We start from the raw sequence: 21,456 nt of genomic DNA, 5'->3' as shown, positions 1-21,456 counted from the left end.
AGCCAAGATCGATGTGCGAGTTCTTTTAATAATCCTGTTCTGTTGACACAAAGGTGCCTATTCAGATCACCTTAAAGCTTTTTAAAGTTCTTCAGGATCTCTTTTTTTAAATTGAAGTATTGTTGATGTATGATCTTATATGGGTTTCAGATGGACAGTACAGTGGTTCAGCAGTTACTCATATTATTAAACTGTCACCCCCACTAGTGTGGTTACTGTCTGCAGGGTGTTACAGAATCTTTGGCTACATTCTCCATGCTGCACTACCATCCCCATGACCAACTTATATTGTGACTGAGAATTTTTGTGCCCCTTTACCCGCTTCACACTCCCTCTGACCCACCCCAGTCCCTCCCCCTTGGTACCCATTAGTCCCTAATCAGTGTCTGTAAGTCTAATGCTGTTTTGTTCCTTCTGTTTTGCTTTGTTTTTATATTCCACAAATAAGTGAAGTTATATGGTATTTGTCTTTCTCTGCCTGGCTTTTTTCACTGACTGTAATATCCTCTAAGTCCATGTTGTTGCAGATGGAAGGATTTCTTTCCTTTTATGGCTAAATAGTATTCCACTGTGTGTGTACACCACATTTTTTTTATCCATTCATCTGCTGACAGACACGTAGGTTGTTTCCATATCTTGGCTATTGCATATAGGGTGGTGATAAATATAGGGGTGCATATGTTTTTTCGAATCAGGGATTTTATTTTCTTCGGGTAAATTCCATAAGTGGAATTACTGGATTGAATGATATTTCTATTTTTAGTTTGTTGAGGAACCTCTATACTGCTTTCTACAGTGGTTGCCCCAATTTACATTCCCACCAGCAGTGCAGGAGGGTCCCCCTTTCTCCACATCCTCTCCAGCATGTTATTTCTCGTCTTTTGGGTGGTGGCCATTCAGACTGGTGTGAGGTGATACCTCATTGTGGGTTTGATTTGCATTTCCCTGAGGATTAGTGATATGGAGCATCTTTTGCTGTGCCTGTTGGCCATCTGAATTTCTTCAAGGTTCTTAAGGATCTTAGATTCTGATTTAGCAGGTCTGATTGGGATGGGGAGAGACATCTGTTTAAAAACACTGTGAAAAAAATCTAAAAACTCTCAGCTGTTTCTCAGATGTGGTAAGAATCATTACCTTTAACACATTTAATATGTAAATAGAGTGCCAAAATTAACTTTAATTCAAATGCTTTGGGAACATATGTTTTGTCTAAAATGAAGCCTATTTAAAATTACTAACTATGGAGGTGTTTGAGGTTCTGTGGTAAAATAGGAGGGGGACTGATGTGGACCAGGAGACTAAAACATTTATTCTCTCTGAGACACATTTTTTTAAAATCCAGAAAATTGGAATATTAAGGTATTTATCATAGCATTGTTTTAATGATTAAATGAAATGATTTATTTGGAAGCAGTCCAACACCTGTTGGATAGTTGAATTGAAACCTGGAAAGCAGTAAAGAGATGGATCATTTTCAGCTGAGGTCTTCAGAGTAAAGCCTGAGACAATTGATGTGATCATGTCTCGTGTGGTTCTAGCTGTACCTGCGCAAGCTTTTTGTTGTTGAGCTTGTTTTTGAGTGATTTGTGATGTCGTTTTAACGTAAGTATAATTAATGTGGCTTTTGGGGAAAAAGAGTGTGCAGGGAGTCTTACTGGTTTCCCCCGTTACTTTCAGCTCCATTTACCTCTTACCTCCCCTCTGCCCGGGAGCGAGCTGACCAAGGAGCCTTTCCGCTGGGACCAGAGGCTCTTCGCGTTGGTGCTGCGGCTGCCAGGCACCGCTTCGGGGGACCCAGAGCCCTTGGCCGGCGTGCCTCTCGACGACTCTGCCATCACGCCCATGTGCGAGGTGACAGGCGGTAAGTTGCTGTGCGCAGTAGTTCATCTGTGAGTGACTGAAAGCAGCCTGTGTTTTCAAAGGTACATTTCAAAAACTGTGTTTTTGCTTAATAACCTGGTATTAGGAGGTAGCAGACATGTATGGTTTTAAAACTACACTGATGAAGGCCTGTGATCTGATTTGAGTAGCATGAGTACCATTGGACCTGATAATGAATGGTCATATTTTTCTACCCATATAGAAAATGCTGGTATTTGAAGTTGTTAAACTTTCTTTCTTATCTACAAAGCTTACCAATGATTTGCGAGCGCCGTAGAATTATTTTCTGTGATACATGTTTTTAGAACATCTCGTTATCTATTAATGTCTGGTTAAGCACAGTTTTTCCCAGAGGCAGAGAGGACACTAGCTAGGCTGTATAGGTCAGAGGAAACACGCATTGTGGACTTAGCCAGCTGGTCCAAGTAGTCAGCAGCTAAGTGGACAGTAATGATGCTTTTGAAACAGTGTGCAGTAGACGGTGAATGTCCATAATGTGGATCGGCTGATGGGCTGGACAGGTTCATGTGGGTGTGTACTGAGTGCCTGCTCTGTGCCAAGCACTGTTCCAGGCTTAGAGCTTCAGTAGCAACTATGCATCTTGTGTCTGCGTACCACTGTTTCTCCTGTGCCTGGGGCTGTGACTGTCTCAGACACAGTTGTTGCTCTATTAGGAGTCCATTGTCGCCAGCCACGTAAGTTAGGAAAAGCATAAGGTCTAGTTAGTATTTTAGGGGCCTTTCTTCTAAAATTCTGTGGGGTTTAGAAATCTGCAAAAGTCACAGAGTATCGTCCACAGTATGTGATGTGGGTAAGTTACGAAGCTGCTATCCACATTATTATATGTTCCTGTTTTATAGAAGTCCTTCCTGGTGAACTCTAATGCCTTCGTAATTTAATTTACAAAAGAAAAAAAAGGCTTATTCATATATTTTTAAAGCGAGCACCTTTCTATCATTTAAATTTGAAAATTCACTAACAATTCCCTGTGCATAGATACTGTTTTTAGTGAAAACACTAATTGTTTCTGTGGGCAGATGCACATTTTTATGGAAATTTTAATTTTCAGCCTTGAACTGACCCACTTGTTAAAATCCTGATTTTTTAATTTTAATTCTAGGATTTTTAACAGATTGAAGAAGGGCTTTGAGGCTATAATTTAAACATTTTCAGATTGGAAATTCCTTACTTTCTTGGTTTGAACTTAAGAATTATGAAGAAGTTAATGAGACTGTATGTACTATAACTTTTTTCTTCTAGAATCAAGAATATTTATATCAACAATACTTGAATATTGTTGATTCAAGTATTCAAAGAAAAGAATACTCAGCGTGTGGAATGAACTGAGTAGTGAAATCAGAGAGGGTCTAAAGAGACCCGGGTCATCACAGCAGTTAGTATTCCTGCCTCTGGGCAGTACTATGCCAGCTGTTCTGTTCAGTCTTTGTAACATCTCTAGAGCCCAAGATTCCAAAGTCACCCTTGGGAGTATCTTTTGGGGACCCAGAAACTTTACTTGACTAAGAAATCAGGAAGCTTTCCACGCACACACCCCGAGTCCCCCCTGATGTGTGTATGTGCTGCTTTTCACGTTCACGCAAGCAAAACAGGAAGGTGCCTTCATGCCGCACACCTGTTCATCTGTCTAAGTGATGTGTCTTCTTTATTTTAGAAAAATGTTTGCTAAAGAAAGTCTTGAGGATAAAACAACAGAAAAGTAGAAAGAACAGAAAAGCTAACTGAACTGGTATTGCATGACCCAAATACATAGTCATTGCTGACGGTTCACGTGTGTTTCTGAACTTAATGATTAGAATAGTGTGTGTACATTTTTCTCAGTATAGACTAATTTTTTGCTAAGGAAAAATTGGAATTCGCCTGTGTTGCCAGAATAATTAATATTTTGTTAGATTTTCTATATATTTCTATGTATACTTTCTAATAAATTGTATAACTTTCATTGCAAATATTTTTCTTTTCTTACCAGTTACTTAATTACCACATAATTAATGAGTATCAGGTAGTTAATGAGTAATCCCTCTATATAACTGTTCTTACGCTGGGAATACAGCAGGAACAACAGACAGAAAGCTTACGTTTTTGGACTGACAGACAAATCATGTAAAATGAATAAATAATACTATTTTAGGGAGTGCCATTTACTGTGAAGAATAGTAAGGCAGGAATGTAGAGAGTAACTTGAGGCAGAGCATTAAGTAACCTGGGGAAGTCTTCTGAGAGGGTGACATTTCTTTTAACCATAAACGTAAAGGATATACTTGCCCCAGTTTGACTCAATTTACAATATTGCTTATCTTTAGAGATTCTTCTGCTTGTTTAAGGAAGTAAATAAAATATTCTTTTGCAAAGTATATTTGCATATCTCTAACCTTGAAATTAAAGTCACTTGTTTGAATAGTTATGAGAACAGCCCTGGTTTTGTCTTAAAAATATTAACCTTTTAAAAATTACAGCATGTTCATCAATGCTCTTTTTTTTTAATGAAGATGTAATTATACATTATGTACATACATGGGTTTTCCACGTACAGCATGACGATTTGACATTTGTCTCTGCTGTGAAATGGTCACCAAGGAAGCGTAGTTAACTTTGAGAGGAGACGTGAATGATGGAGTAAACTGTGCAAAGACGCAGGCAGAGGAAGTGGTAAAGGAAGGAACATGCCCTCCTTTTTGGAGCGACAGGAATGGTACAGCAGGAGCTTACACAGGAAACAGAGGGTAACAGGTGGGCTTAGAGAGACAGGAAAGGGCCACATATGGAGAGGAGCCTTTGGGCCATAGGAAATGATTTTTATTTTCTAAGTGTGATGAGAAACCATTGGAAGGCTTTTTATAGGAGTTGGCATCTGGTTTCTATGCCTGAAAGGTCACTTCAGCTGATGAGAATTACTGTAAAGTGGCAAGAATCGGAAGCAGGGCGACTAGTGAGCGATGAGAGTGCTTCTGGGTCTGGAGGTGGTGGGAGGTGCCCTGGTGCGGAGGAGAAGCAGGGGCGACGGTGCTGAGGGGAGAAGGCGGCAAGGCTGGGTCCCGCCTGACTCATTTGGCCAGAATAGGTGGAGGTGAATGGCCGTGCCGTGGACTGAGATGGATGCACGCACTGGGGAGAAGGGTGGGGGGGAGGCGCAGGGATGGTAGCCAATCAGAAAACATTGGTGGATGTATTTATTGAGGAAAGAAGCATTTTATAAAAATTGTAAGACTTTTCTAAATTAATGTCCTCAGTCTGTGTAAGGACGATTGCCCGACTTGGAATGTTCTCTTGTCTCTTCTCCATCTCATGGAAATGCTGACCTGGTAGACATCCATGGGACAGTTGTTTGACTTCACTGCCTTCAGACTCAAGTACATCTAGCCTGATTTTTTTGGTGGACTGTACAGAACCCCAGTGAGCCAGCTTCTTGACTTGAGAGGGTGTGTGCTTTTCTCAGAAATGTAATTAGTGGCTGGAGAAACTTTATGCTTCAGTACGTAGTGTCATACAGTCCGAGGGGTGAGTTTTGACATAGAGAATAAGAGAAACTACATAGGATATAGGCTCACTTTGCAAAGTGGCAAAATTTGCTATTTCCTCTTTAACTTGGAAAAGAATTAATGGATTTTTATTTGCTAAATGGCTCATTTATTTTCTCTTTGTCATAAAAAAATCTTTGTTAGTAATTTTATTTCATAGTAAGGGCATAACTTACATTTTCTTAATCAAGTAAGTTATGATGACACAGGCTAGGATAGTAGAGAGAATTGCCACAATTTACACCTAAAATCTTTTTTTTTTTTTATGTATTGCATTGTGTATAAGTTTAAATTGGCTCAAAAAGTAGTGTAATTTACCAATTCTTTCAAGTAAGTATGACTCCATATAGACATTCTGTTTTAAATATTGACTTCGAATTAACATCATGATTCCCAGGGAACAAGGAATACCCAGCGTGTGGGTTTCAGTGCCCTGAAGGTTTGAGTCCTGCAAGCACGAAGCCAACATGGATGGATAGTTAACCTTGCTGTGCTTCCATTTTCTCGCTTGTAAAACGGAGAAAGTAACCTGTGTGATTGTTCCTATGATTAAATAAATTAATACAGTGACGTGATTAGAATAGTTTCAGGCCGCAGACATTCCGTAATCATGATGTCTCTCTGACTGTGGCCATTGCTGCCACGGCCACGTACGGGTGAGCTGTCGTCAGCTGTGCCCGCCACTCTCAGCCTGGCCCGCTCAGGGTTTGAATTGCACGGCTGCCCGGTGTCCTTCTGGTAGGCTTTAGCATGTCCATGTTGAGTATAAATTGATATGAGTAATTCGATATGTCTAATTAATGTTAGAGCTGTGCTTGGAAATAATTGGTTAAATTTGTAAAAGAGTAGGACTTTTCCATATTGAGCTTATAGCAGATAACACAGATCTTTTTTAAGATTGAGTTTTAGTTCTCAAGGTTTTCAACATTGGTCTAGATCAGCACATATAATAGAAATATGATACAGTGTAGTTACATATGTAATAAATTTTGTAGTCATGTTAAAAAGAAACAGGTGAAATTAATTTCAGTATCTTTTTAAAAATTAATATAAAAATATTTCAATGTTAATTTTTTATTTAAAATTAATGAGTTTTTTTAACTTATATTAAGTCTACAAAGTCAGGTGTACATATTATACTTACTGTACATCTCAGTTTGGACTAGCCATACTTCAAGTCCTTAATAGCCATCAACAGCACAGGTCTAGACAGATTTATTGAAAATCCCTGTCTAAGAGATCCTCTCACTAGTATTTTTTCTTCTTAATCACTAGTATTTAATGCTTCTGAACTAAAAATTGTATAGGTTAAAATACACAAAAGGGAAATTCATTTAAGATTGTATTTCCCAAATATGTAAGTCAAACAAAATTCAGAAAAGTCTCTGCTATCATCTGTATATTAAAGGATAGATAAAAATACTTCTGTTAAGCAGGAGTAAAATTTTGGTGGTTAGTTACTAGATGTTCTGTGTATATTAAAGATAAATTGTATTGATAACAGTTGGCAAAAATTTTTTATACATATATTTTAAGTCATATTTTATATGATGTACAATATACATGCACAGTATTTTATATATGTGCAGTTTTTTCACTGTGGTTTGTTTATACCAATATTTCTATTTTCCATATACCTATAATTAGAAGGGAAAACTTAGACTCACACAAAATGAAATTGTTGGTTGATTGAAAATAACTATTTTTGTTTATTCCATAATGATAATGAAATAAGTTAACCTTTAGCATTGAGCTTTTGTCAATCAGTCCTGTCAGAAAACCCACTGTGGTCCTTCCCTGATCAGTGTGGGAACTTGTGCAACTAACGTGCCCACTTTGTTTTTCATCTCAGGGCGCTCGTACTCTGTGTGCTCCCCAAGAATGCTTAACCAGTGCCTGGAGTCCTTGGTGCAGAAAGTGCAGAGTGGGGTGGTGATAAACTTTGAGAAAGCAGGACCAGACCCTTCCCCTGTAGAAGGTACTGCCGCTCCTCTTTACTGACTTTCTGAACTGCTTTGTGTCTTCCTCATACTAGAACTGAGACGTCACTATGACGGGGCCATGCAGTCATCAAAGTGATGGCGTGGCTGTGGGTGGACAGGGAGGATGGAGCAGGAACGTGAAGGGGGCCTGGTGGCAGTCCAGTGGTGTCCCTTTTCGTACTGATTGGTCTTTACCTGACATTTTTAAAAGCCAGAAACCTTTGTGAGCGTCTATAGGTCAGCAGCCCCGTCTTTACAGTACCGCAGCGTTGCCTCTCCCCCGACGTTCCTCGGCTCACAAGAGTGTTCAGCCCAAGGTGGTCATTGAATTCCTCAGCAACATTTTTCTCAGGATCAGACTGTCCAGAACTAAATGGTTTTTGTGGTTCAAAAAATGAGGAGCCAGCCTTTGCCATTAAACTCGATTCTTTAAATGCTAGCTAGGCCCCATTTGGCTTTATTGTAATGTTCTGTGATCGTGAATTATTCATATCAGCCAGAGGGTATGAGGAGTTACCATAGAGCCAATGGACAGCTTACTCTTGGGACCCTGTGCGTTGTAGGGCGCAGCTCACAGCAGTTAGGAGGTCATCAGACAGTTGGCAGAGGTGGTGCACCAGAGTGGGTACCTGGGGGAAAAGAAAGGTGGTGGAGACAGAAGAAGTGGTGCCCTCAGGGGTTTAAAGGGAGGGAGGAGAACATGCTGAGATTACGTGAATCACTGTGTCTGATTTAAAAAGACTTTAAATTGAATGGTTAGACATGGAATGTATTTACTGAGAAATTATTTTCATAGTTGCCTTAGAGTTGGGCACTGAGCAAATGTTTACTGACCTGTTCAATAGAATTGCTATTTTGCTAGAATTGTTTTAGATTACAGGCAGGTGCTTTCAATACGGATTTGCATATAAAATTTTGTTTTTAGTTGTTAGGTTTTAGTTGACGATCTTGAGGATATCCTCATTTAGCAGCACTTAACCTAGCGTGCGCTCCGCTTAGCATGATGAAGCAAGTGGGTGTCTGTTCTTACTGTCTGGCAGGGACGCAGCACTCACCGAGCAAGTGTCCACCATCAGGTACTTTTACCTGTTCTGATCGGCTCGCAGAATGCTGTGGGAGCTCCTTTCTGCTGCTGACCTTACAGTTGTAATTCAGACTTTACTCTTAGTGAACTTGAACTAATCCAAATGTTAAGCAGTTGTGATGCTATTCTACCATTGAAGAAAAACAGGAAAATCCAGAATTGAACAAGTATTAAGACATTTTTATTAACTTCAGTAAATGGACATAATTTAACTTTTTATGCTTTTTCCCCCTTAATGATACTTGCTTTCTTTGCCTTAATTTCTTCACTATAGATGGGCAGCCAGACGTATCAAGGCCTTTTGGACCTCAGCCTTGGCACAGCTGCCATAGACTCATATATGTCAGACCGAATCCTAAAACTGGGGTTCCTATAGGTCATTGGCCTGTTCCAGAATCTTTTTGGCCAGATCAGAATTCTCCAACACTAGTAAGTACCAGAGAGAGACTGTGACTTTGTAATGGTAACCACTTAACTGCTTTTCATACTAGTTCTCAAGTACTATTACAGTTAAGGGTATGGTTAGATTACAGAGTGCTGTGAGAAGCTTCTACTTGCCTTGTAATGGGAAAAAGGCATCTTTTCCTTGAGAATCTAATGCTATGCTTATGTTTTTATTATTGGCATCTGTGTACAGAATCATAGCTGGACCAGGAGTTTCTCTTTGGACTTACAATGTAACATGAGGATTTGTTTCTGGGACACAATTTAGAATTTCAATGAAGGCTTAGAAAATAATTCTGATTGTTTGCAATCTTTTAGGATTCAGTCTTAGAAATTCATCTTGATGTGCATGGTTTTAGCTATATTTAGGGTTTGCAGTCTGGAGATTTAAGATAGAAAAAATCTTCTGGTCTTGTTTATGTGAGTTATTTTTAGAAACAATGAGCCTTGTTGAATGATCTTGGTGAATTTTCCCTGTTCACTGTGGTTCTTACAGAAATAGGGTAACTGTCTATAAATTAATATCTGCTCAATCAAGTTAATACACTGCTTTTTTCAGAGAGTACTTTTTTAGTACTGAGACATCACAGGATATTCTGTGGGAGAGTGTGACAGTGGTCTTTGCTGTTACCCTTAGAATATAACAGTTGTATTTCACAGATCATTAAGCAGTCTTTAATAATGTTGTGCAGCATGAATATAATTTATGACTTAAGCTGAACCCTTTTTGAAACCTTTTGTGCTTTAAACCTGTATCAACTCCTCAGGTTCATTCCTAACTGTTACTCTGTGTAAGGTCTATAAAGTAACACTTCCTTTATCCATGAGGGATTTGATGAAGTAGTCCGCGAGCCGGAGGTTTTCCAGACCCCGCGAGGCATGGGCTCCTCCTGGCTTACTGGCCGAGGCTTTGAGGCTCCGCCCACGGAGAAGTTCTCAGTTGCTTGGTCGCTGGGCTTCCTCTCCTGGAGCCCTTTCCCTGTTAACAGATCAGAGAGCATCTCTGTATGAAATAGGCCTTGTTGGTAACTTGTTTTGTTGCATTTATTTGACACCTATAGTAGTACCTGTGGTGCTTGGGAAGTTCTGATAGAAAGAAATCAAAAAGCAGTCTCACCAGCATAATCTATTAAATTGCTCTGGGGGTGTACTGCAAACTGTTACAAGCCATAGAGAATTTTGAAGTGTGGGTAGGGTTTCAGTTGGAGGAGAAAATAGTATGAGAGAAAAGCAAGAAAGTAAAAGAGGACTAAGAAGAGCCAAGTGAGGTGGGTCTCGATGTGTGCAGGTGTGGGGCCCTTGGACCAACTTGCTCGTCACAGATGCAGAGGTAAGGAATCTGAGCTTGTTTCCGTCGGGTCATAACACAACTGCAGACGTTCTAACGGGGTGGCCACTTTAGGACAGGCAGGTGGTGGTGACAGGCAGCAGAGTTGGGGGCGATTTGGGAGGTAAGCAGTTACCTCGAGGGCTGTCACTGTTGTTCACGTCAGAGTTGCTAAGAGTTTGAATTAGGTGATGGAAGAGAGAATCATGGGAAAGAGGAAATATTGGAAGGAATTGGCACAATTACTAGCAGAAGGATATTAGGAGGGAGATGAAATTTTCAGCAGATAGTTGTATTTCAGATAAGAAGTATTGATACTGAAATTGAATGTGGTTTATTAGAGGCTGGTTCTAAATCTGGATCGTGGCCTATCAAGTTACTAGCCTGTGTACCTCTGGTTGGTTATCTTCTCTAAGCTTCAATTTCCCATCTGTTAAATGGAGTAAGTAGTTCCTGTCTCATAGGATTGTTTTGGGAATTAAATAATAAATGCAGAATTGTCGTCGCCAAGTCCTCCAGGATATCCCTGTGGCCCTTGCCTCTTGGGTCTCAGTATTTTCATCTGAAAATATGGGCAGTTTCATGGACTGACTCGGGAGGCTGTGTGCCGGGCGCACGCTTAGCATAGGAGCGCAGGGAGTAAGTGCAGTGCTTAGCCTGGTCCATGCTGACCCGCAGGCCCGTCACGTTGAAGCCCGACTGCTCTTTGTGCCGACGGAAGGGTGGGCAGAGCCTGGGAGGTGGTGCCGAACTGCCTGGTGTGTGAGTGGGGCATCTCACGTGTGGGACGGCATTGGGGGCGTCCCTGAGCGGTCTGTACGTTCCAGACCAGACTGAGAAACTGAGTCTGTTTGCAGCGTGTGGGAGAAGCATCGAGGGATGACATAAGACTCAGGGTGGCGTGAAGAGGATCGAGCTGTGTGCAGGTAGCCAGCGTGGCTGGAGCACAGCATGTCGGGGTGGGCTCACCACGCAGACAGTGACCAGATCAAGGGTCTTTGCTTGTGGTATTTAAAGGGAAGGATCTGGACCCTGTTTTTAGGTGATTAGCTGCCACTTTTACCAGTGATTTCAGACAGGGAGATGAAATGATCCTGTGATATTTCGTGGTCATGGGGTTGATTGGAGGGGGCTGACTCCCTAGGGAGACCCACGGACGATGAGCAGTCGTGCTAGCCTCGGCTGAGAAGTGACGAGGGCGTGAATTACAGTGGTGAGAAAGAAACAGAAGATGAATTTCTAGAGAGACGAGAATTTAATATTGACAGAGGGCAGTGACTAAATACTGAGTTCCTGCCACATTCATGTGTTCTGCTAAGTGGCTTAGAATTTGTGGTATTTTATCTAAATCCGTATGACAGTGAAATATGGAGGATAAGGGGGAGAGGTAAAGGATAACAGCTAGGTTTTTAGAATAGGTCTTGTGGTTTGGGGGAGAAATAACGAATTGGGTAACCACACATCTGAGGAACTTCGAGCTGTCACATTCAGGTCATGTCCAGTAGGCAGTTGGACACATGAGAGAAACGAGGGGGATCTGGTGCCAGCGCTGCGACTGGGAACCGCCAGTGTGCAGGAGTGACTGAAGCTAAGAAGAGTCGTTTATAGCTATGGAATCTCGGGTTATTTCCTCACAGGTCGTATTTTCTCCACCAAACTTCAATTTGTGGGGTATTTGGGAAGGAGACTATTTATTAAGGGGAGAAATAGAGTGCCACGGCTCCCCTCGCACTGTGTTTTCTGTCTGTTTAGAGCAGGACCTCCAGAGAAGGGCAGGTACACCACAGGGATGAGTAGCCTGAACAGCCTACCGGGATGCTGAAGGGAACAGGAAAACGTCTGTTTGTGTTTCCTTTTTTCTCCTGTTTCTAATATTATTTTGGTATATATTTTATGCACCTGTAAATTAATGATTTACAAATAATTTATGAATAAATGTATATATATATAGCCTAATAAATTGCATATTTAAAAACTTACTGATCAAGGTGTATGATCAGTTTAGGAGCTACTATATCAGTAATTAAATTGCTACAGTTGAGGACTTTCTATCTCTGAGATATTTCACTTAGCATAATACCTTCTAGACCCATCCATGGTCTCACAAATGGCAAGATTTCGTTCTTTTTTATGGCTGAGTCATATTCTGTTGTATATGTACTACGTCTTCTTCATCCATTTATTTATTGATGGGCACTTAGATGGCTTCCAGTTCTTGGCTACTGTAAATAATGCAGGAATGAACATGGGTTGCCCGTGTCTTTTCAAATTACTGTCTCTGATTTGTTTGGATTTGTGAAATGCTTTTTTTTCATCTGTTGAGATGATCGCATGGTTTTTATTCCTCTCTTTGTTAATATGGTATATCACATTGATTGATTTATGGATATTTATCATAAATTCTACTTGCTTGTGGTGAAGGATACTTTTCATATGTTTTTGAATCTGGTTTGCTCGGATTTTGTCAAAGATTTTTGCATCTGTGTTCGTCAGGGATATTGGTCTGTAATTTCTTTTCTTGTGGTGTGTTTATTTGGTTTTGTTAACTATTTGGCCGAGTTCTGTGATTCTTGTTTGTTGTAAGTGTTTTGGTTACTGATTCAATTTTTTACTTGTAATTGATCTGTTCAGATATCCTATTTCTCCCTTGTTCAGTCTTAGAAGATTGCATGTTTCTAATTGAAATGTTGCCTAATGTTGGCATAAAATTTTTCATGGTATTCTCTTATGATTGTATTTCTGTGGTGTCAGTTGTAACTTCTCTTCCATTTCTGATGTTATTTATTTGAGTCCACTCTCTTTTTTCTTGATGAGTTTAGCTAAAAGTGATTTATCAGTTTCATTTATCTTTTCAAAGAACCCGCTCTTAGTTTTATCTTTTATGTATATTTTTTAGTGTTTATTTCATTTATTTCCACCCTGATCTTTATTAATTACTTCTTTCCTCTACTAACCTTGGGCCTTTTCTAGTTCCTTTAGGTATAGGGTTAGATTGCTTATTTTAGGTTTTTCACAGTATCACTGTAAACTTCCCTCTTAGAACTGCTTTTGCTGTGTCCCAAAGGTCGTAAATCATTGTTTCTATTTTGATTATTCTCCAGATATTTCTTTACTTCCTCTTTGATTTCTTTATTGAAACATATGTTGTTAGTAGCATAAGCATTATATTTTTAAGTATTTTCTTTCAGGTTAATGGTGCTTTGAATAGTAAATTATACTCTCAGAGCAAACCTGAGGAACTGAGTAAATTTTGGTAGTGAGGGATGCTGAAAATTAATTTGTTTCTGGTATTTTGTGTAAATAGTAATAATAAGACTTTCCCCTCCAGCCACCTCGTACATCTCATCCTGTAGTGAAGTTTTCCTGTACAGACTGTGAACCGATGGTTATTGACAAGTTGCCTTTTGACAAATATGAGTTGGAACCTTCACCTCTGACTCAGTTTATCCTGGAAAGGAAATCTCCTCAAACATGTTGGCAGGTGAGTTGAACAACTGTAGTGATTTACAATAAGTTGGATGTTTCTTAAGTTAAATTGAATCAATGATTTATGTGACATACTACAAAGGTTATTAAATGCGAAGTTTTTAACCACTCCTTTTTGACAGGTGTATGTGAGCAATAGTGCAAAATATAGTGAACTTGGCCATCCCTTTGGTTACTTGAAAGCCAGCACAGCCCTGAACTGTGTCAACTTATTCGTGATGCCTTACAATTACCCCGTCCTCCTCCCCCTTTTAGGTAAGTAGCTCTTGCCATGTTCTCTGTGGCTCAGCACATACGCACTTTCCTAAAAACAAACTTTGGGAATTAATTAATAAGTAGTCTTGTTTTCTGGAAATTAATGAAAATGTTTTTAAATACTCTAAAATATTGAACCTCTCTAAGGTTGTTTGTATTGAAAGTCTAAACACCTTTGATTCTATAAACTGTTGAAGATAGCGTATTTAAAATTTTTTAATTAAATACTTTAAGTTCTACAAGTTAAATGTCTTACATAGTTAGAATTGGTAAAGCAGGCTTTGTATTTGGTAAGTACTACATTTTGTAGAAGCATTTTTATAAGATCTGAGTGTATTTTCTTTCTAAGAATCTGTACTTTAATTTTCTTTTTGTGAATTTTTAAAAAAATGAAATAATTTGTCCCAAAATTATATTATAAAAGCCTAATGTTAGTTTATGGGGGCCATCTGGCCATCATTTTTTGAGCATTACTGTTGGAGAAGACTTCCCTTCATGGAATTACATCAAATTAAAAAAATTATACTCAAAGTATTAATAAGTGTTTTAACAGAAAATGTTGTGTATCCCTTGTTTCTGTCTTCTAATCTGTTTTGTGTCTAGGTCTAGATAAGGTATATATTTTCTTGTGTATTTTCTCATTCTGTCTTTATTACTGTATGTCATTTTAGACCATAATTGACACCTTTTCATTTTTAAAATGGTATTACTAAAAGATGCCAGAAACAAAAATTTTACCACTTTTAATTTTGTTAAAGACTAGGTTTGATGTTACTCTCCCTTACAAGACAGCAGACTTTGAAATGAAGCTTGACTTTATTCAAAACTTGGCTTAATTTCCATGTGTGCAAACAGTGAGTGGTGACAGTTAACGTTGTGCATCCACAGATGACTTGTTCAAAGTGCATAAGGCGAAACCGACACTGAAGTGGAGACAGTCATTCGAGAGCTACCTGAAGACGATGCCCCCGTACTACCTTGGGGTAAGGTGCTCTGTCGAAGTAGCACTTTTGGTAAAGCTTTGTATTCATTACGCTCCCAGTTTGCCCAAGATACTAAAACTTACTGTATTGCTGTTACAGATTAAATGTCATGAGAATTGAGTGTACAAATGATCAGTATACGTTATTGATGTGTATTGGGAAAGAAATACTTCACTGATTTGCAGAAAAATGGTGATAAGTAATGCTTACCCTAGGCCTCGTGCTGTCCTAAGTGCTTCCCATGGAGTGACTCCGTTCACTTTCTGTAGTGACCCTGCAGAACAGAGGCCAGTGCTCCTGCTTTGCAGGTGAGGAAGTCAAGGCATTTGCAGGTCGAGCAGCTGGTCCGAGGCTTGTGGCTGCTACGTGGAAGACTGGGGTTGAATCCCAGGCAGCCTGGCTGTAGGGTTTAGGCTTTAACCTCAATTTTCTTACTACCTTTATAAGTTGCAGTTTTATAACGATTTCTCTTTAAGTACACAAAATGGTTTTTGTTGCATTATTCCCTAAATCTCCGGAAATACGTTTTTAGGTAGTATGTAAGTATACATTCTCATGTAACCGTGTATTTCTAGGACTATGAGTCTGATTACTTAAAACTCAGTGTATCATAGTAGGTAAGACCAATTGCATGCATATTATTAAATACATTATTTATTTTATGAAAAGTAACTTAACAAAAACACGTACACTTGTAAGCATTACTTCTGCTTTTAATACAGGAATAATACAGCATTTAACTCTTTCTAAATGGTCCCTATTAAGAATATTAATTTCTTGAACTTTGAAAATCATATTTTTTAATTGTAAGATTTAAGTTGTGTGTCTAGCACATAGTGTCTGCCACGTGAGAGAGTGAGAAGGAAGGAACACTGAATGAGCCTTGCTGGCATACGCTGACTCGATCACGCAGCAGCCTAGGGGAGTCAGCAAAGCTGCGTGGGTGTTGAATGTCAGAGCTGGGATTCGGTTCCAGTCCGACACGGGTGCTGACACACTTCCTGGTCCGTCAGGGAACGGCAGCCGAGTCCATCTTCCTGTCCCCCATTCCCGTGCACTAGGCGGCCCTGCTGGCGGTATTTTCGTGGCAAACTGGCTCTCAGGTGGTCTTCCTTTTGACTGAAAATTAGCTCACTATCCCACATCCACAGCAAATACCAAGCTGGTTTTTCCTCCTCCTCGTTTTTCCTTCCGAGCATGTTTCTGTTTTTTCAGCTTAGCTGATGGTGGTCATAGTGATGATTGACACCTACTGAGTGTGTGTGCCACATGGTTTCATATGTGCTTCCCATGTGTTGATTCATATAATCCTATGACCGCCCTCTGGCGTAGATACTACTATTATTTTATAAGTGAGAAACTTCAGGCACGGAGAGGTACTGTGGGCTGGTCCAGGATCACAGAGCTAGTGAGTGGTTGAGCCACGACCCGTTCAGTTACCCGAGGGAGAAACCTTCTGTTACCCTCAACTCCTTTTCACTCACTCCCCAGGCTCCACCACACCTTCCTCAGCAGTGTGGCTCCTGCACATTTCTTCTGAATTTAGTGTCTGCAGTGATATTAAGCAGTCTGGGACTTTTCCCTTTCTTGCCTTGGGTGGTGCTATAGCCTCTAATCCTTTTTAACTCTTTCAATCGAAGTAAAGTATGATGACGTTAATATAAGTCTCTTATTGAAGAAAAGGAGAATTTTTTTAGAGAAATTTTCAAAACTGATGGTCATGTAGCCATACATTTTTGACATGCTGCAGACTGAGTGATGTTTTCTTTCTTCCTGTAGCCTCTGAAGAAAGCGGTCAGAATGATGGGAGCCCCTAGCCTAATAGCAGACAGTATGGAATACGGGCTGAGTTACAGTGTCGTTTCGTACCTCAAGAAACTGAGTCAGCAGGTAGCCGTTACATGTTTTGGCTAAGATGGTTAACAGGCCAGGTGCTAATTCTTGATGGTTCTGATGGAATTCCATTATATTAATATATTACATTTTAAAACCACTTCTATCATATATTAACATAATTGTGTCTTAAATACATGGTATGCTTATGTTTTGAAATGTTGTTTTTAAATAATAATTCCTAGTTTATGAAAACTGCTTCATTAATGTCCTAGACTTCCTATATGTGAATGTTCTTTGTTTTCTTTCGAGAAATTTATGGTAGAAGGTTGTTTTTCTTTGTCAAAGAATCAGTTTCTTTTGCTTTATGTTTTAAAACCTATGCTTTTCTTTCAAAATGGTAGTTCCTTTGAAATGTTTGCAGAAACACCCAGTCCCACTGCTATGGGCAGAGATCACCTCAGGAGACACTGGTGGTCAAGCATGATGCGGTTTGACTTGCCAAGTTATTAGTGTCTATAAAATACATTGTTTTTCCAGTACTTGTGCCATTATACCTTAACTGCTAATTGAAATGTAGGTTGAAAATAGTCAAAATATTGCTATTAGCTTTTCATTGAGAAACTGTATCAGTTTGCCTTATCTATGGACATTTAGTTATGTATGAGTAACAGTGTCTTTACATAAACATCGATGAGATTTTTTTCTCATTTTATATCACCTGAATTGGAAGTGCATATTTTCTTTTAGGGAGCTTTTACATTTCGTGTTTCAAGTGTAGTGGGCTTAAGTGTGATAAATGAAGAAGTCATGTTGGCTTGCCTTGCTCCAAAAGGTCAGAACTGTCATGATTTGAAATCGTAAGACAACATTGTTTAAGCTATGCTTAGGTTAACCAAGTACTTAAACTATGCTGTTAGTTTTTAATTTCTTATGTACTTTTAAGATAAATATTTATGGAACAAAACTATTAGTATTTAATTTACCAATTTAGATTTATGTCAAGATAACTCTTCTTTATTTTTATTTTAGGCCAAAATAGAATCTGATCGAGTCATTGGATCTGTAGGCAAAAAAGTAGTACAGGAGACTGGCATTAAAGTCCGAAGCCGATCGCATGGTTTATCAACGGCCTACAGGAAAGATTTCCAACAACTCCTCCAGGGGATCTCGGAGGATGTTCCTCACAGGCTGCTAGACCTTAATATGAAGGAGTACACTGGCTTCCAGGTTGCTCTGCTCAATAAGGTAGTAGTTCTGTGGATTTAGTACTGCTCTAATCAGTCTGTTGTATTAACAAATGAATCAAATTTTCTGTTAACTGATAGTCTGAACTTTAAGAGGTACATCTATACTCTGTAGAATAATGATCATTATACTATTATTGAATCATTGAAATTCAGCATTAAAAGAAATATTGTACACGGTGAATAGATGAATGGATGGATTGATGAAGAGCAAACCAGCCCATTGATTTTATAGATAAGGGAATGGGGGCCTCGCGATTGCTCAGTGGCCCGCAGCTGGTGGTGGAGACGCTGCGGTTTGGGGCTCGTCTGGTGACCCGGAGCGTACAGACCGATCCAAAGTGCTTTATGAGTACTCACTATTAAGATAATCTTTATCCCAGTAGCCATTTTTGTAGAAACAGACAAGGTGAATCTAAATTTATATGGAAATGTGAAGGTCCTGAAATAGCTGAAACAATTTTGGAAAAGAATGAAATTGGAAGACTTGCCCTATCTAATTTTAAAAGTTACTGTAAAGCTTTGGTGTCTTGTTGGCATAAGATTAAGCATACAGATCAGTAGAACAGAATCGAGTCTAGGAATAGGCCCACATACATGCAGTCAGTTTTTAAGAAAGGTGCCAAAATAAGTCCGTGGGTAAGAAGACAGTTTTTTCAACAAATGGTGCTGGAACAATTGGATATCCATATTCAAAATAATGAACTTGTCTCTTACCTCACATTACTTGAAGTACTCATGGTCTTAAATGTAAGAACAAAAACTATAAACATAGAAGAAAACAGAAGAAAATTATGATGCTAGATCATGGATCATCAGAGATTTCCAAAATACAACAAAAAAGCACATACAAAAAACTTGATAGGTTGAACTTCATTAAAATTAAAATTTTTTCTTTATAAGAACCTGAAAAATGAACAGGCAAGGTACAGTGTGGGAGATAAGCATATATTGAATGAAAACTTACATAAAAAAATATAAAGAATTCGTACAACTCAATAATAAGACAAACATCCAATAAGAAATGGGCAAAATATTTGAACAGACACTTCTCAAAATGAGGTAGACAAACTCAAACAGGTCATCAAGAGGTGCTCAACCTCCTTGGCCACTGTGGAAATGCCAACTCAAATTATGAGATCCCACTTCATACCACTAGAATTTTCAGCTAATATTTAAAAGACTGAAAAATACCAAGGGTTGGTGCGTATGCACAGTGATGGGAATTCTCGTACACTGCTGGTGAAGATAATTTGCAGTGTCTTAAAAAAGTAAATTTATACTTGCTGTTTACCCAGCAGCTCCTCTTGGTAGGTGTCCGAGAGAAATGAAAATACATGTCCATACAAAGACTTTGTACACACGCATTCGTAGCGTTGTCTATAATAGCCCAAACTGAAAGCGACGCCAGTGCTCACCAGCTGGTGAGTGCAGGGAGAGGTGGTGCATCCAGGCAATGGGGAGCTGCTCTGCACTGAAGTGGGACAGACTGCGGGCGCAGGGCCAGCATGGATGACGCTGAAAAGCATCGTGCTCTGTGAGAGAAGCCAGGTAGAAACGCTTGGCTGTTGCGAGACTCCATTTGTGACTGAGTGTAGAGAGACAGAAAGCCAGATCGGTGGTGGCCTGGCGGTAGGAGTAGGGGCTGCCTACAGGTGGGCACAGGGATCTCTGTCGGGTGATGGAAGTGTTCTGAAACTGGATTGCTGTGGTGGTGTCACGACTATGAGTATCACCACTTGTCCAGTGTATACTTAAAATGGGTGATTCCATGGTAAGTAAATTATACATCAAATCTTTATGTATTTACTTACTTAAACTTCAAAGTCTTTAAAATTTGGAAATTCATTTTATAGGATATTACTACTTAATGGCATCTTACTACACTGATGGACAGTGACTGCAAAGGGGTGGTAAGGGGGACTTGATAATATGGGTGAATGTAGTAACCACAATGTTGCTCATGTGATACCTTCATAAGATTGAATATCAGTGATACCTTAATAAAAAAAAGGGTATTTACTACTTCTTTTAGAACATAAACTAGAATCTTGAGAGATGTGAATATGAGATTCTTTGGTTGAGCTACCTACCAATTTTTTATCTTTTGGGACCCAAAACAGTTCATTAAGAAGGTATCATAATTATTTATTATATTTTTAAGCTAATTAACTTTTATATCTTACTTCCAAACCCGTGCTGCAGGCTAGAGATTTTAGTGTCTCTTGATGTTGTTTGAAAGTAAATTTTGTCTTTGAATGTTTCTCAATAGGATTTGAAGCCACAGACCTTTAGGAACGCGTATGATATTCCCAGACAGAATCTTCTGGACCACTTGACAAGAATGAGGTCTAATCTTCTGAAGAGCACCCGCAGGTTTCTTAAAGGACAGGATGAAGGTGAGATCAGGGTTTACATACTGGTGTGTCTTCTGTAAACGTCATCTTTATGTTGAGAAAGCACATGATGGCAGTGTCACTTGTAAAGAGTCATTGTGGTAGGATTACATCTGGCAGGTGAAGTATAAAGTAAGTCATCCCTGGTTCTCCACGTTTCTTCCTACCTCTTGCCCAACCTCTGTTCCCCAGTATGGAAACAGCTTAGTTTCCATGTTCTCTTTCTCCGTACTTTTACACGCTGGTACACGCACAAGCATTTTCTTGTGATGTATGGTCTCCGTTGGCTTAACTGAGATAGTCAGTATGTGTCATATTCTGGCATTTCCTTCAACTGTATCCATTGCACCTACTACACATGAAGTCAGACGAGATTTTAGCTGTGTCCCATCTCTGATACAATAATCCCATTGTAGCTCTCTGTAAGAAGGGTTGTCTATGTGACATTGCTTTGCTGCAAATTCTGCTATAATTCAGTGCTGCTTATGTAACTTCAGTAGAAGAGATGCCCCTTTCCATGGTAAGGTTACACATGTGGCCTATTCTGAACAGTGAAACCATCTGCAATATTTTTGTTTTGCTTAGAAGATAAAATCATTAGTTTTATATTTTATTTAAAAAATGTCAAAGACTTTATGCCACAATATTTATAATGGCATTAAACTGATTTAGAATATGTGGTAAGAGAATACTGCTTGGGATAAACCTGGCCCATTCATACATAAGAAGACACCAGTGATAATTGGATGGCATGCAGTTGTGCGAGGTTAACTTCCTTTGTTTTGTACCATTTGGAAAGATCAAGTGCACAGTGTTCCTATAGCACAAATGGGGAATTACCAGGAATACCTCAAGCAAGTACCTTCTCCCCTGCGAGAACTCGATCCTGACCAGCCGCGGAGGCTGCATACGTTTGGCAATCCCTTCAAGCTGGATAAGAAGGTAATGTGAAATGCTCCATGATACAGTTCATTTGTGCTTCTGAAGTAAAGTAAGCAGAAA

General features: G+C 39.4%; 1 protein-coding gene across 1 annotated transcript in view; it reads left to right on the top strand.

Annotated features, from left to right (window-relative positions):
- The window catches only part of INTS6 (integrator complex subunit 6), an 81,682-nt gene that overhangs the window by 51,658 nt on the left and 8,568 nt on the right, over positions 1 to 21,456 (top strand). Inside the window, exons 5-14 of the mRNA XM_057489196.1 lie at positions 1,678 to 1,861; positions 7,270 to 7,395; positions 8,758 to 8,912; positions 13,583 to 13,735; positions 13,863 to 13,995; positions 14,884 to 14,978; positions 16,758 to 16,868; positions 17,844 to 18,059; positions 20,331 to 20,457; positions 21,254 to 21,396. Of these exons, the coding sequence (XP_057345179.1) occupies positions 1,678 to 1,861; positions 7,270 to 7,395; positions 8,758 to 8,912; positions 13,583 to 13,735; positions 13,863 to 13,995; positions 14,884 to 14,978; positions 16,758 to 16,868; positions 17,844 to 18,059; positions 20,331 to 20,457; positions 21,254 to 21,396 (1,443 nt within the window). The remainder of the gene's footprint in view (positions 1 to 1,677; positions 1,862 to 7,269; positions 7,396 to 8,757; positions 8,913 to 13,582; positions 13,736 to 13,862; positions 13,996 to 14,883; positions 14,979 to 16,757; positions 16,869 to 17,843; positions 18,060 to 20,330; positions 20,458 to 21,253; positions 21,397 to 21,456) is intronic.

Source organism: Manis pentadactyla, chromosome 2, assembly GCF_030020395.1.
Source record: "Manis pentadactyla isolate mManPen7 chromosome 2, mManPen7.hap1, whole genome shotgun sequence".
Classification (NCBI taxonomy): Eukaryota; Metazoa; Chordata; class Mammalia; order Pholidota; family Manidae; genus Manis; species Manis pentadactyla.
This window is presented reverse-complemented; position numbering and strand designations above follow the sequence as displayed.